This window comes from Gymnoscopelus braueri, assembly GCF_963280865.1.
Source record: "Gymnoscopelus braueri genome assembly, chromosome: 19".
NCBI classification, from domain to species: Eukaryota; Metazoa; Chordata; class Actinopteri; order Myctophiformes; family Myctophidae; genus Gymnoscopelus; species Gymnoscopelus braueri.
Genome location: NC_137621.1, coordinates 43,941,546 through 43,959,017, shown reverse-complemented (window position 1 = coordinate 43,959,017; position 17,472 = coordinate 43,941,546). Strand labels below are relative to the sequence as shown.

General features: G+C 42.8%; 1 protein-coding gene across 1 annotated transcript in view; it reads left to right on the top strand.

Annotated features, from left to right (window-relative positions):
- The first annotated feature begins 7,669 nt into the window (after nt 1–7,669).
- The window catches only part of sobpa (sine oculis binding protein homolog a), a 65,030-nt gene continuing 55,227 nt past the window's right edge, over nt 7,670–17,472 (top strand). Inside the window, exon 1 of the mRNA XM_080414314.1 lies at nt 7,670–7,993. Within this exon, the coding sequence (XP_080270440.1) occupies nt 7,898–7,993 (96 nt within the window). The 5' untranslated portion in view covers nt 7,670–7,897. The remainder of the gene's footprint in view (nt 7,994–17,472) is intronic.

Below are 17,472 nucleotides of genomic sequence, written 5' to 3'. Positions count from 1 at the left end.
GACCCCTGGTTGAGAACCACTGCCCTATGCTATAAGAGAACATTTTGTCTTCCTGTTTTGATTGATTGATTGAATACATTAACAGTTTGCAAAAAGTACAGAGGTACAGTTATACAATAATGATAAAAGGATAATACAAAAAGCCCTGAGGGCATTGTGGTCCTGTGTATTCAATTCATCAAGACATATAAAGACTACAAGAGATCATCAATACTAGGAGCAGTAAAGGCATATTTACAGAGAAAGAGTGAGGGGGTAATTTATTTTGGCAAGCTAGAAGACTCGTCTAGGTCCAGTTGCAAATTGCAGACAGGTGGTTATGACGGTTTTGAAGGGGGTTAGGGAGTCTCACTTTTTGATGATTGCTGGTATGGCATTCCACATTTTGGTAGCATAATAGTAGAATGAATTCATGCCCATATTTGTGCCGAATCTGGGGGGAATGAGATCGGTGGAGCTCCCTCTGGTGTTGTGCCTGTGGGGGCGTTACTCACTCTTTTGAAGTAGTCACTGGTCCCTTGAGTATCTTGAAGACCAAGTCAAGTCAAGTCAATTTTATTTATAAAGCACATTTAAAAACAACCAAAGGCTGACCAAAGTGCTGTACATCAGGCTTAAAAAACACACAAAAAGCAACAAATACATACACATACAACTGCAAGCAAAAATACAAAAAACAAAAACAAAACAAGAAGATCAACAATATATACAAAAAAGCAATAATACAAAAACCATAGCAAAAAGGCAAGTAGCTAAGGAAACATTAAGGAAAAATGTGGGAGCACGTAAACAGGTGTCCAACAATTTCTCCATGGCAGGGGGTACTACTTAAAAGGCCTGGGAGAACAGGTGCGTTTTTAATCTGTTTTTATAAATGTCCAACGAGGGTACAGCCCTGATAGATGGCGGTAGGTTGTTCCATAGTTTTGGGGCAGCAGCCGAAAAAGCATGGTCACCTTTTGACCAGGCCCATTGCAAGTTTCTGTACTCTGTCCTCTACCCTGAGCCATCCCACCCTAGCATAATGAGCAGGGGTTAGGTGAGTCCTAGGTGTGAGGTTTAGTAGTAACCTGATCAGTTTGTTTTGAGAGGTCTGAAGTTTTGCTTTTGATGCCTTTGAGGTGCTAGCTAGAGTACCATGAGGTGCATAAATGACATTGGATGAGTGCTCCAGCTAGTGTCCTCATTGCATTCCTACTGACCAACGAGGAGATCTTTTGGTTGACTTTCTTCATTACTTTTGTATGTTTGAAGATTGGACTCTTTCGAGTCCGCACTGAAGAGACACTTGTTTACTCAGGCTTCTGGTAAATAGTTTGTTTATTTTTGTAATTATAAAGCGTCCTTGGGTTTTTGAAAGGCGTTATATAAATGGGGGGTCCTTGAGGCGGTTCCAGGGGATCCCCATTTAAATTATTGATAGTTAGGAATCAAATGGACCCTTGGATCTCCAAGAGTGTCCAAATGAAAAATGGAAGAGTTAAACAAATAAACGCACACTGAGGATTTTACAGTGTAGGGTCCCAAAGATAAACATTGTATCAAATGGGGGTCTGTGGACTAATCACAGATGCATATTAAATTGAGGGTCTTTCCGAGTCACTGCATTTAGTGCAGTGGTTCCCAAACTGGGCCAAATGATTTTAGGGGGTCCTCAGTTGATTAGCTTAATGTGCAACATTGTTTTCTCACTGAACAGTAAACAAACCAACATACAGTGTAAGTGTATACAGGGTATATGCACATTTCTAAAGTTACAATTGAATAACTTTTAAGACCTTTTTAATACCAAAATATTTGCCAAATTGTAATACGTAAGAAACCGGCAAATATTGTGAAAATAGCCGATCTACAAGCTCACAACGCCTCGCACCGTTCGGCTATTTTCACAATGTTTATCTGTGGAACCGAGTCAAACTAAATGTAACGCCTAATAATTCAAATATGATTATATTGGGGGGTCGCGGCCTGAAAGGTTTGGGAACCCTTGCTTTAGTGTACCAGTAATGCAGTGTAAACAGTGTAGCACAACAGTCAAACTCACCCTGACCCTGTGCTACGGTTCACAGCACTTGTTCCAGGTGATTTTCCAGCTCAAATGAATGTCACCGCGGGATGAGCGGCATCGCTAAGCATGCTTAGCTTTCCAACTGCCACCTCATTGTAATTCCACTTCACATCAGTGGGCCAATTGTAACATGGAGCCTTTAAGCATATAAATGCCACCCCAAAGTAACACATGATTTGCTTGCCTCGCGCTGTGGATTCCGTGTCCCTCTTTAAAAAAAAACACCCTTAAATAGGAATCATATTATGTTCGACAATTTTGTCTGGATTATTGAATATTGCGCAAAAGCCTCTCCCAAAGCTGGAAGCAAGAAATCCAATATTCTGATCTTTGATGCATATAAGTCTGCATGCAAGTCTTCACTGACAATGAATGAGGGACTCACTCTATGTGCACTATCATATAACCGAGACTCTTTTATTCTGGGGAAAGGATCACATTGTCTGGTCCAGAACTAAAAAGCGACCTTAATGCAATCTGAAAGGTTTGTCTAACTAAAATGATTGACATCTTTATTTGGCAATCAAATCAAATCAAAAATCTATCAAAAGGATAAAACACAATAAAGCTTGAGAGCTTATTACCAATGTGGACCTTTGAGTGCAAGTGTGTGTGAAGTAGGCCTATGTATTTGCTTAAAGGGCAAGACCACTTTGGTAGAGGTTTGGGTTGTGTATGTACCTTGCCACAGATATACCTTGATTGTATGATCACTAGCAAAAATATCAGATCTACACGCTCGCAACATGCCACATCAGGACACATAAGCTTACAGATCTACTATTTTTGAAAATTCGAAACATTTCACGTGTATTTTTGCCATGCCTAAAATGAGGATGCCAGCTTGAAAGTGGTTAATCAAACATCCACAAACTTAGTCTGATATTTCTAATTAGACCTTTAACGAACAACTCTTTTATTTATTTATTTTAGGCAGAGTCATTTCATTTGCATTGAAAAACATTGCTTGAGCTGTCCTGGGTTATAAGAACGATGTTGATAGAAATTAATAAGGCTCAAGGTTGGGGGGGTTATTAGTGTTTTCCAAACCTATCTTTCCTTTCTTTTTTCAGGTTGTTCATAACGTCTGATTGTCCGCGAGAAGATAAGCTCTTCAGCGATCCACAGCCTGTGGCCTTGTGGCTACAGAGCCAATTTCCATCCATGAGGCGCATCTGAAACAGTCCGTCGTGGGGATGGCTACGATCTCTGATGATTCTATGAGCTTCGCTGACACAACGTCCGTCGTATATGTCTTGATGGAGGGACGTTCACATCCACTGATGCACTCGGGTGTCCGCATGACCCATTGCTTTGCGGTTGAGGTCAGTGATAGATGACTAGTTTGGATATAACCCTTTTTAAGACGGTGAGTTGAGGGCTTGCAGGTGAAAGAGATGTGATTTGAAAGCCAGATAGAGTTAATTCTGATCTCACCTACTCTCCAGGAGAACCTCTTGCTTTGTCCCATTTCACCTCCTCAGGACCTCTCGCATAGCACAGTCCCAAACATTACTCAGTCATTAGTTGAAGCGGTTGGAGGAAAGGCTCCTAAATATAAGGAGCCCTGGTTTGATATGCAGTAGGCCACAGACATCATTTGATCAAATGTTTTATATCTGGGATCCCAATCTAAGCTGTAAAAACTAAATGGACCCGTAAGGCTCCATTTGGTTCCATTTGTACACTCAAAGTTACAGAGCTGGGGACCTGGACCATACATTGGGAACCACTGCTTTAAACCAGTTCTCTCATTTCCTTCATTATTTTATTTCAAATGTTAAATCAGAGATTTTGGAACCCATCAGAAACACTACATTTCTGTTGCAATATGGGAATGAGACGTAATTTATGTCCCTTGGCACCGACTGTCCATTTCCGCTAGGTTTTATGTACAGGCGACAGCACTTAATTTTCTGCACCTATAACTTTTATAGCGTTGGTTATTTTGGAGTTCAGAGTTCATCATTTGCTCAAGATCTGTGAATGATTAGTGTTGTGCACAAGCTTGAATGGGCAGAGAGGCCGTCTGGGAATCATTCAGAATTGGTCCCCGGTTCAGCCCTGCTAAGTGTCCCTGAGCAAGACACTTAACCCCTAACTGCCCCCCACGGAGAGCTCATGAGGGAGCTAGCCATCTGCTTGGTGAATTCGGAAAGGTAACCCCCCCCCCACCCCCCGTGGGATGATACAATACTCCTTTTGATTCACATATATCTGTACATACTTTAATAACTACACTTGATCACTTTGAATCTGTGTAAGCTTGAAGATACGTGCTTCTGTCATGTGCTATCCTTTATCAAGATACTGCAGGCCCAATGATAGGTACAGCAGACAGGTAGATACTTTATTGATCCCTGGAGGTACATTTGGTTGTCATGCAGCTGCTCAGAAGAAGAAGAAAAAAAGAAACATAGTATACACACAGTATACAAGACAGGACAACAGAACACAATACAGAGACAGTACATAATGACTTGAGAAAGAAGTTCACCCCTCTCTCTAATCCCTACAGTAATTTGACGTGTGACTAATATTAAAATCAACTCAATTGTCAAAAGAATAATCAGGTAGTTATTGCTTTTTAAATAAAAAACACATCTCATGAGCAATTTCTTTTAAGCCTGCCACTTGCCACCAGTGCATTTGAGATGTGAACTGACCACTGTAACATGCCTGAAACCACCCGTTCTGATGGGCAATGCACTAATGCAGTATACACGAGTCTATGGTGCCTTTATGTGAGAACTGACACTCACTTTCTTAAAAGTGCATTGGACCAAAATGGAGCCAATGCTCCTAACGCTCTACATTAAACTTAAATCCTATACTTAGTTGACCATAGTCTCCCAGGGTCCGCTCCTTTTCCCCTCTACAACATATCTCTTTGCTGAAAATAGCCGATCTTCAGGCTCATAGCGTGTTGTGCTGTGAGCTTGTGGATCTCCTATTTTTGCCGAATGTTCGCCCCCAGAATTTACATGTAAAATCACGTCTATCGAGCCATTTATAGGGAGCCAGCGCTTCACTATGCTCATTATAATACTGGATGGCAGCCATGAAGAAAGAGCACTTCAGATCTTCAGTGGAGCAACTCATCATGATGAGCCATTTGCTGAAGGTGATGCGCTGCTGTGTAAGTAAGTAGGGATGGGTGGCATCTATCTTTACATTCACGGAGTGTGTGTGTGTGTGTGTGTGTGTGTGTGTGTGTGTGTGTGTGTGTGTGTGTGTGTGTGTGTGTGTGTGTGTGTGTGTGTGTGTGTGTGTGTGTGTGTGTGTGTGTGCGCAGTCAGGGACAACATCTCCATGCGTCTGTGTGTGTCTGTCCCGGACATACTGTAACTCGGGCGCCGTCTGACCGAACGACCTCAAACCTGGCGTGTGTGTCCCATACAGTATGACCTGTGGGTGTGCAGTGCCACCAATTCTTTACAAGAACCGAAAAACCACAACTGTCTGTATCTGTCTGTCTGCAATCTCTGTGTGTTTTGGGTTTGCCAATATTAGTGGCAGCGTGCACAATGGACGTATGTACGTCTGTGCGTCTGTGCGTCTGTCTGTCTGTCTGTCTCCCATTTGCAGTATGTCCATGTACGTCATCAACACACGGCGTCAGGGATCCCCGTATCTCCATATTTGGTCAATTAGGTAGTGTGTACCTTGTGGCCTTGTGGCCTTGTGGTTAAAGTGTCCGCCCTGAGATTGGGAGATCGGTGTTAGATCCCCGGCCGGATGTTACGTCATGTCCAGGGGGTGTACTTGTACATCAAGCTGCCTCACGCTACAGGAGATAGGCTTCTGCCCGATGGGCCACATGGCTCGGCAAGGCCTACTACCACACTGGATACTCTGACAACGAGCACTTTGACAACAAGTAACGGGTATTCCATAAATGGTGCATCGTTCCCAAGTTGCATGGTTCCCGAGTTAGCCGGTTCCCGGTGCCCAAAAGGCACTAGTCTAGTTGTCCATAAGGGAGGACATTTTGGCCCGTATGTGTCTCTCCACAATGGGGGTCTAGGAGGTCCGGCCTTATTCCAATGACAGAGGCTGCTGTCTTGACCAGGTTGTCGATTTTGCAAGCATCCCTCCCTCAGGATGTTAATATTGAAGTACTGTGTTAGACTACAATTATCATGTACTTATTAGAACATCATGTTTTCTATTTGTCCCTAATCATGATTCACATATCTTCCAGTCATGTATGGTGACTTGTGTAAATGTATACTTGGTCTCTTCCGATAGCCGACCTACAATCTCGCACAACGTGTCACGCTCCTATGCGTTGTGAGCTTGTATAATGTGACATTTTCACCGAATGTTCGCCTGTTTCGCTGAACGTTCGCATATTATTATTATGACATGCCCATAATAGGGAGGCAATAGGGTTCATTCATGTGATTAATAAACTTCAGAACATGTCGTCAGACACTACCTCGTTGTCATCTTGCTCTCTGAGCTTTCAGATGAGTAATTCAACTGAATGAAGTCACCACCTTGATAGAGACTGAGGCAAAGCTTTTAGGATTACAACAGAGAATTCTATATCACAACAATAGCATGAAACAAAAGTCACATGGGACCATAGGGCTGTCCTCAGCTATACAGCAATTCTTTTTCGAGTAATTGAGTTAATTTAATGAATGGAAATGTGTGTAAAATTGTGTTTGCTGCATACAATCAACCCTTTTAGTTTGGTGAGGTTGATTTCACATTGGCTACTGGCAATTGAAAGTTATTGACCGGCAGAATTAAAGGGTTTAATATGGAGTGGAATGGAAAAAAGCTAAACAAATGTCTAATCAACTAACAAAGCCTGGTTAACTAAGTCCAAACCGACCAATATTGCTCAATTAATTGCCTATAAGGGACATCACTACTATGACCATTACAGGTCCATTAGGTTCCATCTGTGCCCTCTCAGGGGTAAATTAACAGTGAGGGATTTTACTGTGCTGCTGGAACAGACAAGGTTAAGTCATCAAATCAAATCAAACTTTATTTATATAGCACATTTCATACAGTAAGTGCAACCCAATGCACTTCACAGATCAAAATATGAAAAACATTTTTAAAACATTAATGAAAGGAAAAAAAAATATATTTTTTAATAAATAGAATGAAAAAGGAGTAATGCTAAAACCTAGGTAAAGGCAATGCTAAAAAGGTGTGTCTTAAGATTTCTGTCCATGGATTCAGAGAGCAGCAGGTTCACAGGCAGGTTCTAGCCTCTGGAACAGAAGAAGAACTTGTGGAGAAGAACAAAAAAAAAAGAATACCTGCCATGGGGCACCTGTTTGCTGCTTGCAGAATGTCACTGCGGGTGCTATAGTTGGCCAAACATCATGAAGAAGGGAGACGGAGACGGCCGAAGTGGATTTGACTGCTCTGGTTGCACACACACACACTCCATCCATGGACAACCGAGAAGAAAAAATAGCCTACCTCTGATGATCATCGGCGCGTCATATAATGTTTCAGCGGACGCCCCTCCCCCTGTCTAGTTTTTTCCCCTCACTCAACCTCTCTATTGACTCACACGGAGGCTGGTTCACACAGAGTCGTAAGCGCACGGATCGGACCGTTAGAAAAACACACCAGGGGCAGAAGATGGCTGACTTAGCCGGGCGCTGCGAGCCCCACTCGGCGGCACCACCATCACCACCAGCACCAGCACCACGCGGGCCGTTGCCAAGCTTCAAGACAAGATCCGCCGTTTGGCAACTGTAAGGCTGCCCCCCCCCCTCCTCCTCTCCTCTCCTCTCCTCTCCTCTCCGATCTCTACCACACCTCACCTCAAATATTGACAGAAGTATCATAAAAATGGCAGAGATGGAAAAAGAGGGCAGACCTCCGGAAAATAAAAGAAGCAGAAAACCAGCTCACCCAGTCAAAAGGGAAATAAATGAAGAAATGAAGGTAAAAACTAAAGAAAAAAAGGGGGCTCTGATGTGCCCATGTTGCATGTGATTATTACGCATGGATGGGGGGGGGGGGAGCGCTTGTGAGAGCATGCATGCCTGCTCGACCTCAAGGGGGAATACACGATTCTCTGGAGTGAGATGTCTTTGATTGACCAACTTAGATTTTTTCCCTAAGTTTCATTGTCATTGTGCACGTTTGATGCCCGTGTCTCATCCGCGCTCCCCGCACTATAGTAGCCGGGGCTATAGTACACACAATGGATGCGGCGGCACCCCATTCATTTACCATGGTATTTGTTGTGAGCTTGTTTTTTTTATTTGATCAATGACAAAACATGGTCAGTGTTCACATGTTGGGGGGCCATCTGATATTTTAGCCGTTTGTGTGTGTGTGTGTGTGTGTGTGTGTGTGTGTGTGTGTGTGTGTGTGTGTGTGTGTGTGTGTGTGTCACCATTATAGTTACATGCATGGCTTTGACTGGAGAGTTCATGGAAAATCCAGTGCGTCAGTGAAAGGCGTCAACAGTCCCCTTGCTTACACACGCACGCACGCACGCACGCACGCACACACACACACACACACACACACACACACACACACACACACACACACACACACACACACACACACACACACACTCACACAACGGCTGCCCCCGCTGAAAGCAGCCACTGTAGCAGTACACATGGAATACATCATTTAAGTGTATTTCGTAGCGATCAACACCACCGCGTGCTCTGATCTCTCTCCCTCTGTGTGTGTGTGTGTGTGTGTGTGTGTGTGTGACTGTGTGCGCGCGGGCGCGTGCGTGCGTGTGCGCGTGTGTGATTGCCGTCCAGCTGCGTATAGTAGTGGAGGCTCCCAAAGCGCCAGAGGCGTGCTATCCAGATGTGAGCCTCGATCGCGCACGGAGCAGACACGATCGCATTGTCCCCCCGTAGGCCTTTATATCTGAAATATACACATTATGTATTTCTATAATGCATAATGTCTGTTGTGTGCTGGTGCATATTGTGATGATATCTGAGCCGCATATGGATCGTGGTGGTTCGTGATGTGTTTAGTGGCGTTTGCAGCCTGCTTTGTCTTCATGTGCTCATTGTTTGTATACATTGTGGCGTTTGGATCATAGAAGCGTTATCATCCTTTTAGGACGCTAACAGTTGTTTATTTTGCCTTCATCGGCTGAATGTGCAGGCTAGTTGGGTAATCATGTCTGAGCCTATGATTTAGAACAAAGAAGAATATACCAGAGCATAAAATATGTGGGAAAACGCAAAGCCACTGATGCTGGATCTCATCTCTGCAAGTCCTGAAGCAACCCTGTAAGAAATCCCTTTGAATCTACAGACACATAACATGCTATTGTAAATCATCTGTCTCTATCTATATGAACCCAGAGCAATAGCCTATACCTATAGATTAATCTGCATTATTCACCCAGCCGGTGTTGATTTTATATGATTTTATTTGATTTTTAATGGACCTATTGTGTTATATATGGACCTATTGTGTCTGAAGTAAAGTTTATCTAGATTAGAAGATGAGTTCCCATTGTTGTAGCCTATTATTGTTAAAACAATAAGTAGCCTATAGGCAGCAAAAAATAGCAATTCCGTTAGACAGCAATGCTTTTATGTCATTTCTCCAGAGAGGGATGACATTCTCGTCGTTTTCATGGGTCAGTATTGTAGCATATTATCAGCCCATAATTGGCCACTTGCTCTGTGGTAAAAAAAAACGGTCACCATATCACTCAACAAAAATATGAAATGTTTTCACTCAAAAGACATTGGACAAGAGCGTGTTTCAACAGAGGGAAAGACACATTGTCTCCCATGTGTTCGTAGAATTGTTTGATTCTAATAAGTCATCTCTAACTGTGGGAGTCCAAATATTTCTCCGTGGACCTAATTTAGGCTACTTGCCTTATTGCTTGTAAAGGCAAAGCAACAATCCACCTTTCTGGGTTTGTTAGTTTGTTTGTTCGTTTATTTATTTATTGTTGAGACAGAGTTCTACAGAGAGGCAGTATCAGAAGCTCACCCATACTACTGTACACTGGAAATAGCAACACAACACAAAACTGCCACTGAGAGAGAAGTAGTTGTCGCTAAATCTACTTCTTTTTAAGTTGCCACCTACCTAATTTACTTTAATACATGACACATATAATATATATTTTTGCTCTAATTGTAACCCCCCCCCCAAAAAAACTTTTATTTATTTGTATGATATATTTATTTTATTTATGATATATATGTATATGAAAAAGCAGCTTTTTGTTTTGAAAAGTTTGATGTTTTGTGCTCCTTTTCCTTGTTTTTTTTCCTTTTCTTCTGCTGGAGCTGGGTAACTGTAATGTTCAAAGCTATCCAGATATTTGATGGAAACACTGACGTTAAAAGCTACTAGATTTTGAACTAGTTACCACTTACCACACAGGACTGAAAATTGTACTTAAGCTTCCACCGCTTGTAACTCCACCCCCCCCCCCCCCCCAACACTGCAGCCTGGCAGAGAGGGCTAAAACATTGAGGGTGATGTTGTCCAGGGAGGAGTGTGATGATGCTTGCGAGGGGTCTTATTGCTGCTGTTGCCACAACTTGGGTTTCTGTGGGGCAACTTTGGTCACTTTGGTCAATGAAAGACATTTCTGGTCAGCTCAAAATAGGGCTGGACAATATATCAATATTGCATTGATATCGTCTGGGATTCGGGACATCTTAACATCATGGTATCGTCTCTGTCGGGTGGAAATCTCCAAAACTGTTACATGTCAGGATTAAAATTGCATAATTGCAAAAGCAGCAGATCTACAAGCTCAAAACGCGCCGCTTTTCGAGCTTGTGGATCTGCTACTTTTAATGTTTTTGTGTGATGCTGTAGTATGATCAAGTTGGGCATTAATTTGCGAAAAAGCACAAAAAGTTAGAATATGGAGATAAGAGGTTTCTGCCCGACAGCAACGCGATATCAATATTATATTGATATCGTGATATGAAACTAGACATCGTCTGGGATGTGGGATATCGTAACATCATGATATGGCATGAGTGTTGTGTTTTGGGTGTTTACTGCAGTAGTACAGCAGTCTCGCGTAGCCATCCTACTGATACGTCCAGTGGGTGACATCTAGATTTAATGGATGATGATGGGCTTATGACTGGGTGGAAACGATTCGGAAATAACAGCATCGCAGAGCCAGTGCAAAGACGATCAGGGCGGTCCTTCATATTGGGACGGTATCAGAACAGGACTGGTGTTCAAAGCAGTAGGCATTTGTTAGCACTGGTTTTCTCCACCGTTTCAAACCCAGATTTCCCCTGACATGTCAGTAGGCGGCCGAGATCTCTGGTCGTCTGGCTATGCAAGACTAGCGTTACAGTTAAGTGATGTCATATTTATGAACTTATATGCCTGACTGTTCTAGCAGTTTTATTATTTGCCTTTACCAACTTAGTTATTATATATATAAGGCATTGCTGATGATTTTTAATCAAAAATCTCATTGTGTAAATATTTTGTGAAAGCACCTTGTCATCCCAGCAATGCCGTCTCCATATCGATATCGAGGTTTGTGATCATAGCTATTGTGATATTTGATTTCTTTCCATATTGCCCAGCCTTGCTCAAAACATTATCGGGCTGGGCTCAGACCAGTAAACTCAAATCTAGTATTTCCATGAATTTAAAATGGCACAGCGCAATTCCTTAGCAGAACATTTTAAGGTAATGATGTTCTTTCTTGAATTCTGCATTCACAGTACTGTACAAATACCGCCACTGGAGTTTCTAGCTTGTCCCTCCAGCTTCAGCGATAGCAATCTGTTTCTGTGCTTGCCTGCTGCTGAAGGGACTATTAACCACTTTCAACCTGGCATCCATATCTTTGCCATGTTTTCATAAAATATCAAATCAAATCGTTCAATGTTTAAAAAAAAAAAATGTTTAAAAACATTTTTTAATGTTATTTTCCACTGTGACACATTGTGAGCTTGTAGATCGGCTATTTTTTGCAAATGTTTTAAATTAGGCTTAACCACCCTGTTCTGGGGCGAGCCTTCGGCAGAAGAGATTTGGTGTGTAGTAGTGAAAAACGGAGGAGGCCCAGTATAAAGCCCTGGAGGACTCCAGCCGGTCAAATAGGGTTTAAGTGGTTGAGTGGTTAAGAAGAAAAATACATATTTGTAAGGCTATGATATCCCATGGCTATGTCCAGAATGCTCTAAAAGCCTGACATCATGGACCTGCTGTTATGACATGCAGTGGTGGAAAGTAACTAAGTACATTTACTTAAGTGCAATTTTGAGGTATTTGTACCTTACTGGAGTATTTCCAATTGTCTATACTTTTACTTCTACTCCACTACATCTCAGAGGAAAATATTGGCAAATATACTTTTTTGTTTTTGATTATTATTACAAAACATACATTAACCTCTTGAGCCCTATATACATTTCGGCCATTTGAAAATAGACGATCTACAAGCTCACAATGCGTTGCGATGCGACGCATTGTGAGCTTGTAGATCTGCTATTTCCAAAAGATTTTTATACATTTTATGCATTTGAAAACTTGTGAAATGGGACATTCTGCACAATGAGTACTTTCTTCTTTTATACTTTAAGTATATTTTGATACCAATACCTTTGCACTTTTACTCAAGTAAATTTTGAATTCCGGACTTTTACTTGTAATTCTACATTGCAGTATTGACACTTTTACTTAAGTTAAAAATGTGAGTACTTTTTCCACCACTGATGACATGCATGGCTCGGAGGGCGGTTCTCCACCATGCATGGATGCATGTTGGCAGGTGACCTCAGACCAATAAAACCCTGGGTTGTGGCGATCTCCGGGGACACTTGTTGTGCTCTTTCGGAGCAAAAAAGTTCCTCGTGAACCGTGTCGATCGAGCCGCGGACCTCAGGAGCGAGTCAGAGCCGCGTGTGCGATGCCCTGATCCTCTCTCGAAAATGTCTCCCGTCTTCTTGAGTTTCTCCCGTGTTCTCTCATCTATTTCGGACACGAGGAGGGGAAGCGAAAGCCGCACAATGTGCCCTTGTTTAGGGGACCATACCTCTGAAAAAAGCTAAACAGTCTTGACAGTGTTTCCTTCATCTCGCCTGCTTAACCCATTAACACCGGGGAAGCGTCTGGTGTCGTTTTCATTTTAACCACTTTAACTATTATTTTATGCTTCGGCTATTAAAAAATAGCAGATATACAAGCTCATAGCGCGTCACTTCGTGCTGCGCTATGAGCTTGTAAATCTGCTATTTTTGAAAAATCGTGAAAATGTGTGTAAATCTTTCAATATATATATATTTTTAAGCTAACATTTTTAACTCTAATCTTTGCTGCCGGGGGTCCCTGGAACAAAATATTTTGAGATGAGCCAAATTCATATCATTTTGGGGGGGGGGGTCCTTGACATGGAAAAAGTTTTGAGCACCACTGATATATAGTCAACATACGTTTTTGAGAAAACTCTTAAGGATTTAGAAGACATTAAGTAGAATCGGCCTGCAGGCCTTAATGGGTTAATGTGTGCCATGGTAAAATAAGGCCCGGTAAGTAATCAGGGAGAAAGAGGAGTGGGTACAGGGGGGTATGGAGAAGAGGCAGGAGAGGGCTAAGAACAGGGGAGAAAGGAATGTATACAGCAATAGGCTGGCTAAGCTGTAAAAACTGAAACCCGAGCGTCTCCACCGGATCACATATCAAGGAAAGTAGAGGGAAATGAAAGCAGAGCGGTTAGAGGGAGAGAGAGAGAGAGAGAGAGAGAGAGAGAGGGAGAGAGGGAACAAGGGAGTGGAAAAGTGTGGGCCAGGCAAGGATTGGAGAGGAGAGGCGGGAGAGGGCTCTGCAAAAGGAAACTTGGCTTGTGGATTAGGGAATTTTATCACGGTGTACTGTGACCTACTCTGGTTTCTGGCCACAAGGTATCAAGTTCCCAACCACCATCACCAACACATGCCCTACTGGCCCTGTTTGGATCACACTACTACAGAGAAACATGGGATAGACAGGTTGTTGTATAGGGGACATTGTATCACTGTACTAGAACCTTTTTTTTTGTCGTACTTCTTTTTGATGCGGTCTGATTTGAATAAAGGGGAAGGAATATGGGTGTGCGAGATGGGAATGGCTGAGGGACATCAGTTTGAGGCTTGGTCCCTATTGTCAAATTCACCACATCATGAGCAACACTACGCTCGTGTTCAATTCACTCAACTCCTGGTACAGAGTGATAACAGCAGAGGTTCTCAAAATTGTGATCTTTTTTTCTTCATTCTATGTTTAGAATCCTACTGAGCCTGACTGATGTAACATGTTTGATCCCAATTAGTAATTGTTGGATACGGTTGATATAATAGTATCACATTTACTGGAAAGTGTTTAAAGTCCACCTACAGTATGTATTTTTTGATTGAGAGTGATCTGTTTCAGGTCAGTCCCACTCAGGGTAGTTGTGCTGGAGGTTCACAACAGAGACATCTTGGGGGATTTCCAAGGTGGATGAGTGCACTACAGCCTATACAGTGTATACAATGTAGAGAGGTCACATAAAAGTCTGCCTATAAATATGGCAGCCTCTCTTAGTTTGATGTCATTACACTCCCAACAATGCTAAGCAAACACATTTCGGAAGCTGTGACTGAAAGGATCCGAAATTCTCAGCGTCGATTATTGGTTTTCTTTCAAACCTTTCTGGATTAGGGGAGCCCACTTGAAAATCTCGAAAGTGTTCGCGGCCCACCCATCTGACGGCTGTTAAGTGGTGTTATGTGGTCCGATGGGTGGCATCTTCAGAGCATGTTTATTTTAATGATCAATCAATCGATTGTGGTCCGGCTTGGACCTTTAGGTTCCTATTCATCGGTATCACAATGACAATTCATTTTTCAAGGTTTGAAAGAAAAATAAACACCACAACATATCTTTTTACGTTAATTGTCTTAAATATGAATGTTATCTTGTTAGTTTTTGCCAATATCCTCATGGTCGGGATGCGGTTGGTTGACAGACTAGACTCATGGCACTTTATAAGTTGCTCTGGATAAGAGCGGCTGCTAAATGCCTGCTGGTGAATTGCATAGCAGGACAGAACAGGAAGTCCAGAGGAGGTAGAGGCTTCCATCTTCATGCACCTGTTCCGCTAGTGAAACCTCATCACTTTGGACTTCCATGCAGCTAAACTAGATTCCATTTTATTTTTATTACTCCAGTTAGTATGTTGCTGTTTAAAACGTCATGTTTCAATGGATGCCACACTGCAAATGATCACGTCATCTATAGCAACACAGAAGCGAGAATAAGGTTGTGGAGTTAGCCTTGATTTATACTTTGTAGCTCGAGAGGTAGAGCGGCCGCTTGTCTGCCGCCAGCAGTGTCGCACGGCAAACACTGATCCACAAGCTCGCAGCGCGTCGCAAGCTTGTAGATCTGCTGTTTTTGTCTTCTTCATATAAATCAGGCTTCAGTTGCTAAACAGAAGAATCTGTCTGTGTGAAGCCAGATGAAAAGGCTATAGATCCAGTGTAACATAATGCACATCTGTAGTTGACACTGTGCCTCCTTCGCTACTTCCTCCCCACCTTATCTAGCGCCAAGTGGCTACTTGGTCCCTTTGATGAGCCGCCAAACAGGATTAGATTCCGCTCTCTTTTACCACTCCCTGTTTGTGGAAGTGCTAGGGTGACACAGAGGACATGGTACAAAAAAAGAGAGTACAGTGAGAGACAGATTGGAAAAGCCAGAGAGTTAGAGAGAGACAGAGGAAGTGAGAAATCTTCTTTTTATTTCTTTCCTCAATAAGCCGTGGAGCGTTCACGCTGGTCCGTCTTCAGAATAGGCTGTGCTCTACAGCTCAACGGAACAAAAGGGATTTGCCCTCCAACTGTTGACTCTTTCTCAAGGTTTCATCCTCGCTGGAAGGAAGTTACGTACACTGTGCCACAGTTTCGCCCCCAACTTGTGCCAGGTTTTGATTCTGTGTCAGAGCATCCTTGTGGCGCGTCGCTCGGTTGCCGCCGTGGGGCTTAACCACCTGGGATTCGAACCTGAAACCAAACGTCTCCTGCACCACTCAGTCAAAAGGGATACTCCTTGGCTAAGGGCGATGTTAGGCTGCTGGGCATCGGCAGCTTAATTCCACCCCCCACCCACCCCCAAAACCGGGATATCTGTTCCGGACGAGCACCCTATTTATTTAGGCATATTGCAGATTTTACCTCCTGGATTCAAACCCGGAACTCCCACTTGTGAAACCGAGGTGATTCCCCACTGGCCAAAAGGAGATATTAGGCTTCTGGGCTTCAGGCAGGCCTATATACATAGGACCACAATTGAAACAAGTCCCCAGGACTTTTTTTGTGTTATCCTTTTAGCCTTAATGTCTGACTGTACCACATGCTGCTTACATTTCTGACTAATCAATCAAAAAACACTGTGCCCATAGAGAGGCTTATTTAGCTTTGGGGCGTCAAAGCTCAGACTGTATTCTAGGCCTTATGTCTGACTAACTTCTCACTTTCACTTTTTGGTTACAAAAGTGAATCAAATGTGCTTTCAAAAGCCATTCCACAGGTGGAATTGCCAGCTGCAGTATGCCTGCTCATTAGTGCGCTGATGCATATACGTTGTCCTTCTCATCAAAGCAGTAGTGTTGGTTTAGCTTCACCTGCTATGGATTGTGCCCTCTATACCTTTCTGCCACTCCTAGCTGTTGACCACATCACCACAGTGGTATTTCATATCAGGCAGATCAATAGCTCCTGTCATTCTTCATTAGTAATGCTAGTAACGCTTTCCTAGCATTTTGAGTAAATCCCCTTTTAAGAGTAGCAACACATAACCACGCCAAAAAAAGTTCACTTTTTCAGGGACCAAAAACTCTAGGGCAGTGATTCTCAAAGTGGGGTCTGGGGAACCCCAGGGGGTTCCAGGGTGTCCCCAGCTAAATGATTGATAGTTAGGAACCAAATGGACCCTTACAAGCAAGACACTTAACCCCTAACTGCCCCCCACCCCCACCCAACCTGGCGTCCCTGTTTTGGGCACATAGGCAAAAATCGTTCGCAGTCTTTCAGATCTAAAAGCTCTGTCTATGATGAATCATAAAATAGGGCTTTCATTATGAAAAAATATCATAGAAAAAAGCTGAAATATGGAGATACAAGATCTCTGCCAGACAGTGACGAAATGCGAATACATAGCTTGACATTCCGTGAAAAATTGCTTAGGTCCTGAATAACTGGGCTAAGTGGAAATCTGCCTCTGTAAGCTGTATACTGTATACTGTATGTGTATGGTGCCACAGTGTCGCCCCTTGATGATGAGATACAGTACTTTTGCCATAATGAAACAAAGAGTGCATTCATGTAGCGTGCAATGGGATATTTACTGGAGTAATGGTACACACAATAACAATTTACAAAGTGTGGTACATCTTCAAGGGACCTCAG